This window comes from Lygodium microphyllum, chromosome 1, assembly GCF_053477565.2.
Source record: "Lygodium microphyllum isolate KBCC chromosome 1, Lygodium_microphyllum_v1.1.10, whole genome shotgun sequence".
NCBI lineage: Eukaryota > Viridiplantae > Streptophyta > Polypodiopsida > Schizaeales > Lygodiaceae > Lygodium > Lygodium microphyllum.
The window spans coordinates 4265628-4276208 of NC_141135.1; the positions used below are offsets into that span (position 1 = coordinate 4265628).

The 10581-nt window shown below is 38.5% G+C and overlaps 1 protein-coding gene across 1 annotated transcript; it reads right to left on the bottom strand.

The window, feature by feature from the left end:
- Positions 1-284: 284 nt before the first annotated feature.
- Positions 285-1055, bottom strand: LOC148040786 (uncharacterized). The gene has a single exon (XM_087686383.1). The coding sequence runs from the start codon at positions 1053-1055 to the stop codon at positions 285-287; it is 771 nt and encodes a 256-aa protein (XP_087542509.1).
- Positions 1056-10581: the final 9526 nt, after the last annotated feature.

Below are 10581 nucleotides of genomic sequence, written 5' to 3' on the forward strand. Positions count from 1 at the left end.
TCCTTCTGAACTCTAATATGGTATCAGAGCCTCCATCCTCTGTGAGACCTACTTAAATGAAGAAGAGGAGTCTGTGGATGAATGACAGTCCGGGGGCAGGATCTCGAGATGGTCTCTCAGTTCTGGTGCTGACTTCATGTGATGCTCCCTTAGGCCATGGTTAGAGTCATCCACATCGCAGCGCTTGTTCAGTTTGTCCCTGACTGAGGCAATCCACTCCTGGATTGTCTTGAAGATATTGTGAGAAAGGGGGGCGCTGCTGTCAGGTTCAAGCAAGGTCTCGGCTATGGTGCCGGCTCATCACCAGATGCAGCTCCTTCGAAGGGCTCCCAAAACCTCACCTTTGTCAGCTTTGTCAAAGGAGACAACCATGCCGACAGCGTTGCAGCGATGGAGAGAGAGCACAGGATTTTGTCTTCTAAAACCTTGGCAAATCGAGGATTCTTTTGCACCTTTTCCAATCCCTCAACTGAATTGAAATACATTGCATACGAATGTGTGTATGTTTTGTCCGCGGCATCTAAATTGGCACCTACTGTGACCTCTTTCACATAATCGAGGTGTTCTGCAACAGCAGTTAAAGCCTCCAAAGCTTTTTTGAGTTCTTCATAGCATACATCTGCTTTCACTCTCAGGAAATTGAGGCTCACCCAATTCATTCCTACCTTCAAACTAAGATTTGCATCCCCACTTGCTGCTGTAGCCGAATAATCAACCACATATCGCCCATAAAGGAAGGGAGTCAGTTTGGCATTGACAATAGCGAGCACTTCTGACTTGTAAAAATCGAGCAATACTTGAATGGTTGGGAAACGGATGATAAGAGCATGCGTGCAGATATCTTGGTTGTTGAGGACTCGCCCAACTGAGAGGTGGAGTATATTATCAAACTCAAACTGTAAGTTGTATAGAGATTGCAGGGTGCATGCTTCTTGGTCACCCTGCAGAAATGGCATATTTAATAACACATCATGCTCGATCACCTCCCTTGGACCAGGACAGGTAACCCAGATAGACTTATCATGTATGACCTTGATCTGTTTCACTTGGTCCATGACCAGCATAACCCTTGTGCTCATTGTAGCTTGAACCGATGGAAAACTGTAAGCAACTCTAAAGGGTAAACTGGTAAGCCCAAAGGGCACCGTTCTCACGGAAGGCCGTTAAAGATCTGTGAAGCTAGAGCTTCCGCGTTCTGCATTCTGGGGAGAAGGGAAGAAAGAGCAGAGGAACTCAGAGAAGAATGCAGAGCAAGAAAGAATTGCAGTTTTTCTCATGGTTCTCAGTGCACACTTGAAATATACATGTCATGTATGCTTGGCTGAACAGTGCTCAGTCTGGCACTTCAAATACGGATACTTGCAAATCTGCCACAGTGGGTAATATCTGCAGGTGTAGTGGCTACAGACCCATTGTTGATGCATGTAAGAGCCTTGTTGGAGACAAATTCTGCAGCAATAGTGAATGTATCAAGTGAAATTTTAATATCTGTACTTGATGTTCTCTTATGCAAAGTTGTTGATGCATTGTAACTGCAGTTGAATGGAAACAGAAGCACATGCATTTTTACATTAAAAACTGGTTGCACTACAAGTTATTGAAGTATATTGCCTGTGGCATTTTGGAAAATTGACTGGTTTTACAAAGCTTAAGGCTTTAAAATGGCAAACACAGGAGAGAAGGATACTATCACTCAGATAGTTGGTGAGAAGCTGGACTATAACAATTTCGTTCTATGGAAATTTAGGATGTCTAATTTTTTAATTGGAAGAGGCTATTAGGACCTAGTCACAGGTCTTGAAGATGAGCCCAAGCTACCGGAAGATAGACCTCCAACACAGGATCAGTTGAAGGCACACAGGACTTGGTTGGAAAAGGCCAGCAAGGTTTTGCATTGGTTGTCACTATGTGTGTCAGACACTAAGGCTATGCAAATTGCAAATTGTACTTCCCCAAAAGCTGCTTGGGACTTATTGATGAAGAATTATGGGCATGTTACTCATGCAAGAAAGACACAACTGAAGCAAAAGTTCAGCCACATATCCAGGAATGGAAGGTCTATTGAGGACTATGTCAGTGAGATCAGATCCATTGCAGAACAACTAGGATCAATTGGAGCTGAAGTTGAGGATGATGATTTGGTAGCCACTACCCTCCATGGACTTGGACAGGAATATAAGCAGTTTGATACTTCTATTTCAGTGCGTCAGGAGCAGCCTGACTTTGATGAACTTGTAGCACTTCTTTTGCATGAAGAAGTGAAACTTGGGCTTAATACAAGTTCTAGTGGGTCTAAAAACAGTAGGGACAATGTCTTCTACTCAAATCAAAGGGGTAGAGGTGGAAGAGGAAGATCAAATTTTCGAGGAAGAGGTGCTGGAAATGCATATGCAGCCCGTGGACAGCAAGCTACTGGATGGCAAAATAGGCAGCCTCAAGCAAATAGAGGTGCCTCAAATGCTCGTGGAAGAGGAGGTTATTCACCTAGAGGAAGAGGTACTTGGCAGCAGCCTCAAATGAGTTATGGACAGCAATCAAATGCAAATAAGGATTGCCATTATTGTGGCAAATACGGGCATGTAGCTAAGGATTGCTACAAAAAGCAGAATGATCAGAGAGCAAGAGGAAAGCAACATGGTAATTATGCTTCTTCTAGTAGTATGCAGGAGGATGACAGGTTGTTTGCAATGCAACATGTGAAGAAAGGGTTGCCTGTACACGACAAAGCAGATGATGTATGGTATATAGACTCAGGGGCGTCTAACCACATGACTCCTCATGGAGAGTGGTTTGACACATTGGTAGAAGGTGCTCATGGATATGTTTGCACAGGGGATAATACGCAACATGACATTATGCATACAGGTACTGTTCCCTTGATGATGCATGGCGACAGGAAAAAGAGTCTTTATGATGTATTGCATGTACCCTCCATAACCAAAAACTTGCTTTCTGTGGGACAAATGGCTGAACAAAATCTACAAGTTAGATTCAATAGAGATGGATGCTACATTGAAGAGTATGGTCAAGGATGCAAACTCATTGCTAAAGGCAAAAGAAATGGCAGGATGTTTACATTGGATACGAAAATTCCAGCATTGAATGCTGCTATGTACTCACATGAAAATGCTGCAATAAGGGACATTGAGATATGGCATAAAAGGATTGGACATGTAAATGTTCAAAAGTTGAAGAATATGCAGCATAAACAAGTTGTACTTGGACTTCCTAAGTTCAAGCATGCGGAATTGGGACATGTATGTCAGTCTTGTCAATTTGGAAAGCAATCAAGGCTTCCATTTATGAGGCATGTAAGCACTACTACTAGACCATTACAGCTTGTACATTCTGATGTATGGGGACCCTCACAGAATGCATCTCTTGGGGGATCACGTTACTATGTGTCATTCATAGATGACTATAGTAGGTACACATGGTTGTATGTGCTAAAGCACAAGAGTGATGTCATGGATGTTTTTCAGGATTTTAAGAGACATGTGGAGAAAGAATTGGCTTGCTATATCTCATGCTTGAGATCTGATAGTGGTGGAGAATATGTTTCTAAAGACTTTGATCACTTCTTGGCAGCTCATGGAATTAAAAGGCAACTGACATGCAGGTACACACCACAACAAAATGGTGTAGCCGAAAGGAAAAACAGGGTGATCATGGAATCGGCTAGAGCCATGTTGAATGAGAAAAGCCTACCAAATGCATATTGGGCAGAGGCTGTAATGACTACAGTGTATGTCATGAATCGTACACCAACAGCAGGTATACATGAGGTGACTCCTTATGAGAGGCTTTATGGGATAAAGCCAGACATCAGCCATCTTAAGGTTTTTGGATGCTTGGCATATGTACATGTTCCAGATGAAAAGAGGAGCAAGCTCGATCCAAAGGCAGAAAAGGCCATTTTTATTGGGTATGCACAAGATAGGAAAGCGTACAAATGCTACAATCCTTCTACTCATGAGACATTGATCTCAAGAGATGTGGTATTTGATGAGCTAAAATCATGGCATGAGAAGAAGATCACTGTTATGAATGATGAGGATGGCTATCACGAGCCTTATGTACATGCAGGTACAAATGAAAGTGCAGCAATTTCTAGGCCTTCTAAAGATGCTACTACGTCAGTTAGTCCTTGGACAGGTAGATTGAGGACTTCAGCATCTTTGTCCACTGACACGGGTATGTCAGTGAGGGGGAGAGATGTGGATAAAGGCAAAGGAAAACTTGATGATGTTACTGGGCCACTCACCTGTGGTTATGATTCACCTGGTACTGACAGCTTGGATAGTGAGTTTGGTATTCCATCGGTTGTGACTCCTGGTGTGAGACATAGATATATACCACCTCATGAGAGAGGAGAGTCTCATACTGCACCTCAGTTGAGGAGATCAGAAAGAGTCAGGAAGCCTATGGATAGGCTTACATACAGTGGTTACACAGTAAGACACTATGCATATATGGCAAAAGTCACTTGCTTCAAGGAACCCACAAAGTTTTCTGAAGCTATTTTGGATGATCATTGGTGTAAGGCAATGGATGAGGAATATTGAGCATTGGCTGAAAATGACACTTGGGATTTGGTTGAATTGCTTGAAGAAAAAATGGCTATTGGTTGCAAATGGGTATACAAAGTGAAATGCAAATCAGATGGCACATTGGAAAGGTACAAGGCAAGACTTGTGGCAAAAGGGTATGCACAACAATATGGTCTTGATTATGAGGAAACATTCAGTCCTGTTGCTAAAATGGCAACCGTGAGGACAGTGATTGCTTTGGCAGCATCTAAAGGATGGAGTATGTATCAGATGGATGTGAAGAATGCTTTTCTCAATGGTGATTTGGTTGAGGAAGTATACATGGATCAGCCCAAGGGCTATACACATCCAGATTTTCCTACATATGTGTGTAGATTGAAGAAAGCATTATATGGGCTGAAGCAAGTACCTAGAGCTTGGAATGCTAAGATAAGTGCATGCTTACAAAAACTTGGTTTTACTATAGGCAAGGCTGATCATAGCCTATTCACAAAGAAGACAAGAGCTGGTTATGTAGTATTAGTCATCTATGTGGATGACTTAATCATTACAGGTGATGATGTCACAGGAATTGGAGAGATCAAGGAAATGTTACATGCTGAATTTCAGGTCAAAGATTTGGGAGATCTAAAGTATTTCCTTGGGATTGAGGTTATCTCTACATCTCATGGTACTTGGTTGTTGCAGAAGCAGTATGCACAGGATATGTTAACCAAGTATGGTATGTTGGATTGCAAAGCATTGAGCACTCCATTGGAACAAAATGTTAAGCTACTTGCAAATGTTGGACATGAGATTGAGAATGTCACTATGTATAGACAAATGGTGGGTAGCCTGATTTACCTTATCATTACTAGACCGGATCTTAGCTATTCAGTTGGACTGATTAGTCAGTTCATGCAGAAGCCTATGAAGCCACACTTGGATGCAGTGAGGAGGATCTTGAGATATGTAAAGGCTACATAAGATTATGGTCTATTCTATGAGCATGATAAGCCTTTGGAGCTTACAGGATATACAGATGCTGACTGGGCAGGAAGTACCTATGACAGGAGATCTACTAGTGGGTATGCATTTTCCCTTGGTAGTAGTATGATCAGTTGGAGCAGTAAGAAGCAACCTACAGTTGCCCTCTCTAGTACTGAGGCAGAGTATAGAGGTGCTGCACTAGCTGCATGTGAGGCAGCATGGCTCATGAAGCTTCTTGATGATTTAGGCATGCAGAAAGTCAGGCCTGTCACACTCTATTGTGACAACATGAGTAGTGTACTCCTAGCCAGTAATCCTGTCTATCATGCTAGGACTAAGCACATTGAGGTACACTATCACTTCATCAGGGAAAAAGTGATTACAGGTGACATTGATTTGGTCCATGTGAGAACAGAATACCAAGTTGCAGATATCTTTACCAAGTCATTAGGTAAAGATAAGTTTGTGCATTTCAGAGAGTTACTTGGAGTCAAGTATCCTACTTGAGCTTGAGGGGGAGTGTTGAGACTCAAGCTCATTTTTGTCTTCTGTCAGTTGTTTACCTTAGTAAATAAGGTTAAGTCACACTGACTTAACCATGATTAGATTTAGGTCAGTTTATCTTTGAGTGTGTGAATTACATATAGTTGACTTGTGAGTGACTGGGTGTGGATAATGGAGAATGAACTGAAGGGAGCTGTCTGCTACCCTTGGGCCTGAGTCTTTTGTCTCTATCTCTTTTTTTTCCTTCTGAACTCTAATAAGATGCTTGCATAGTGAGCACCGAAAGGTCCCCAAGAACAAAGAACTCTACTAAAACTCATAAAGTAAGAAGATTTTGCATGACATAAAGCAAAAAGACAAATTGGGTATAATCTCCCTCCATGCCTTGTGTGAGCACTCCACAAGGCATGTATTTATAAATTTATTAATCTCCAAGCTCAAAAATAGCCCAATTTACAATTAGCATGCTTTGACTTTTGTGTTTGCTTTTACCTAAATAAAGAATACAGCGGTTGGGCATCCCCAAAATCAGGTTGTACCCAAATACAATGTCCAATAATTAAATATTTAAACCGAGCACCTATGCACATACAAAATAATAAATGTTTATCAAACGCTTCAATAAATAAGCATGCCTAAATAAATATTAGCGCCACACCTTTAATGATAAGGCGTATGCCCATCAAAAATGATAATTTCTTCTAGATAATCTGAATACACGCCATCGCCATGGTGCTTCCCAATGCCACCACTGTCTACTCTACACATCAACTGAAGCATTCACAATTGTTAGAAAATAATAAAATTAAAGTGACAAAAGTGAATACCTATCAGTCTTCAAGTACAAAATAAATAAATAGGTTGAAAATTTGTCCTAACCTTAATTTAATACGAGTGCACTCTAAACTCATAAGTATCCATTGATTTAAATATGCATTTTACGAAATCGCCCGATATGGAATTACCCACATGTACATTAAATTAATCTGATGCTCGAAAAGGATAGGCGTCCTAGTCAACTTCTCGCATAAGGATTTCACCTTGTATACGAGCCCCGGCAAATAAATATAATTTTACAAAATCTACCGCGAAATCTCACGGAATCCACCCTGGAATAAAAACCTCACGGAATCCACCGTGGAATATGTCTCCTGGCATCATACCCCCATGGTGAGATAGCAATTATCCTCAATTGCTATTAGCTCAATGTGGAGCGAGCAATGAGGGGTACGCACTTAGGTCGTGGGTATGCATCCATTGGGCCTCTTCAACATGATGATTTTTAAACTTAACCAAATATCTAGAGTATCTACGGCCAGTTCTATTGGTCATAAAGTCAGTATCTAGAATAGTTTCAAATTCAAGCATTTCAGTTTCTTCTTCTAACAAAGGAGGGTTTTTATAGATAAGGTGGACATGTAATTGGCCTCTAAAAGGTCGTAACAAACTGATATGAAAAGTATTATGGATCTTCCAGTGTGTGGAGGTAGTTCTAATTTAAATGCATTGTCATTGATTTTGTGAATGATTTTGAAAGGTCCATAAAATCTAGGGACTAACTTAATTAAAGGGTGTTTCTCAACACTTTGTAATCTTCTCTTTTCAAAGTGTAACCAAACATAATCATCAATATTGAAACTCGTGGCTTTTCTTTTCTTGTTAGCTTATCTAGTGTATGATTGCTGGGCTTTCGCAATCATGTCTTTGACTTCAGCAAAAATATGTGTATTGGCAATATCATCAGCAGCTTTAACTTTGTTTAACAATGATGTAACAGGTATAGGCAATCTATGTCCATAAATGATTTCAAAATGTGCTTTTTGAGTAGCTGTATGTGGTGTATTATTGTATGCAAATTGAAGTAGATGCAAGTGTGTATCCCATGTTTGTGGTTTTGAAATTGTGTATGCACATAAAAGATCTAGAATTATACTGTTAGTAGCTTCTATTTTTCCATTTGTTTCAGGATAAAATGCAGATGAAAAATCAATCTTAGTACCTAAATTAGCAAATAAAGTAGTCTAAAAATTATTGCAAAATCTAGAATCATGATCAGAAATAATAACTTTTGGCAAACCATGGTTAGTGAAAACAGTCTTCAAAAATAATTGTGCATCTTGAGATGCAGTTAATGTTTTCTTGCATGGTATGAAATATGCTTGTTTGCTGAATCGATGTATTAAAGTCCAAAATCATATCATGATTAGCTTGTGTGTTATGCAAACTAGTTATAAAATCCATTGAAATATGTTCCCATGATCGTTCAAAAATTGGTAAAGGGATTAACAAACCACATTGCTTACCATGGTGTCACTTGACTCATTGACAAATTAAACATTCAAAAAAAAATTTAGAAACATCATATTCCATTTATGGCCAGTAAAAATCTTCAATCAATGTTCTTAAAGTAGAAATAATACCTCTATGGCCTTGATATGAGGGATAATGAATTTCGTGCAACACAAATAATCTAAATGGAATAGTTACACACAACCTTTTCTCATAGAACATAAATCCATCAGAATAAGACAAAGAATCAATTGGAATCCTGTTATTAACAACTAAGTTATTCCAACTAGCTTGAAAATTGGGATCTTTGTCATAAGCATCCTTTATAGGAATAAGAGAATCAAAAGATAGAATGGAAATATTATGGATACTTGGTCTTCTACTTAATGCATCGGCAACAACATTCTCTTTTTTGGGTTGATATTAGATAAGTGGATGAAAACTTTGAATAAAAGCAACCCCTTTAATATGGCTGTCAGAGACTTGTGGCTTACTAAGGAGATGTTTGATACTTTTTTTGTTAGTTTTGATCATGAATTCAAATCCCATTAAATAGTGTTTCCATTGACATAAGGCGTGTACTACAGCTAACAATTCTTTATCATATGTGGAATACTTCAGTTTAGAGGATTTAAGTTTTCAACTAGAATAGGCCATGGGATGTGAATATTGCATAAGGACAGCTCTTATTCCTAATACGCTAGCATCAGTGAGACTACTAGAAAGAATGGTCGATTAAAATCAGGTAATTGCAAAACAGGTGTATGTGTTAAAGCATGTTTCAATAAATCAAAAGAATTTTATTGATTGTCAGACCAATGATATACAACATCTTTCTTTAACAATTTTGTCAAAGGTAATGCAAGTAATGAAAAATTTTCCCTGAAAATTTCGCACAAATTTTCTGTAAGAGCTGGCAAGACCTAAGAAAAAATGTAACTCATGCACATTTTTAGGGATTTTCTAATTTAAATTTGCCTCTATCTTTTTAGGATCAACTTGAATACCATCAGAAAAAACAATATGTCCTAAATATTCAATTTGGGTTTGAAAAAATTCACTCTTTTCAGGGTCAACATATAATAAATTTTCTTTCAACAATTTGAAAACCAAAGATAGATGTTCATAATGCTCATTCTCATTCTTACTGAAAACCACTATATCATCAAAGAAAACAATTACACAATGCTGATACATCAAAAATATTCGATTCATCATACGACTAAATATAGCTGGTGCATTAGTTAAACCAAAAGGCATAACAAGGAATTCATAATGACCAAACTAAGTTCTAAATGTAGTTTTGAAAATGTCAGTTGTATCCAATCGTACTTGATGATATCCAGATTTAAGATCTATCTTGCTAAAAATAGTGGCTCCTTGTAGTTTATCCATGAGGTCGTCTACCCTAGGGATTGGATATCTATTCTTAACAGTGATCTTATTTAGAGCACGATAGTCAATGCACATCATATATGTATTATTTTTCTTCTTCACTAATAGGACAGGTGCACCAAAAGGAGAACTACTTAGCCTAATAAGTCCTCGGGTTAATAGTTCTTCAACTTGGGTATGGATTTCTTTTTGCTCAATCTGATTATGTCTATAAGGTGCTTTACATGGTGGTTGAGAACCTGGGATTAAGTCTATTTTATGGTCTTCAAGACGGGTAGGTAGTAAACCAGGGGGTAAATCAGCAGCAAAATAATCTTTAAATTGTGAAAGAAATTGTGTGTACCTAGGATGTATCTAATTTTCTTTAGTTTCAATTTCATTCACCCATACTAAGTATGATTTGCTACCTTTTCTCAATGCACGTGTAGCCATGTGTGTGACTAAGCAATGAAAAATTATCAAAGGTGTGTGTTTCATGTAATGTGATTTGTTTTCCGTTAAAATGAATTTTCATGGAATGTGTGGAATAATCTATATCAAGATTATATTTGTGACACCAAGGCCTTCCTAAAATGATATCACTAGCTTGCAAAGGTACAACTAAGAAATTCCTATGCTCAATATAATCACTAATTTCAATCTCTAAGTTGTGAACTTCTTGTGTACCATTGTATCTAGTGCCTAAGAATGCAGCCTTTATGCAATAATGAGTTGGAACAATAGACAAATTTAATTCTTTTACCAACTTAACATAAATAAAATCTTGTGTGCTTTCATCATCATGCAAAACAATCTTTTATTGACCATGCACAAGACATTTCAATGTTAATAATGAATGAGGATTTGGCATACTTGGTAAAATATCTAAAGCATC

Coding starts and splice junctions, on each gene's coding strand:
- LOC148040786 (XM_087686383.1), bottom strand. CDS start 1,055: ATGGACCAAGTGAAACAGATCAAGGTCATACATGATAAGTCTATCTGG.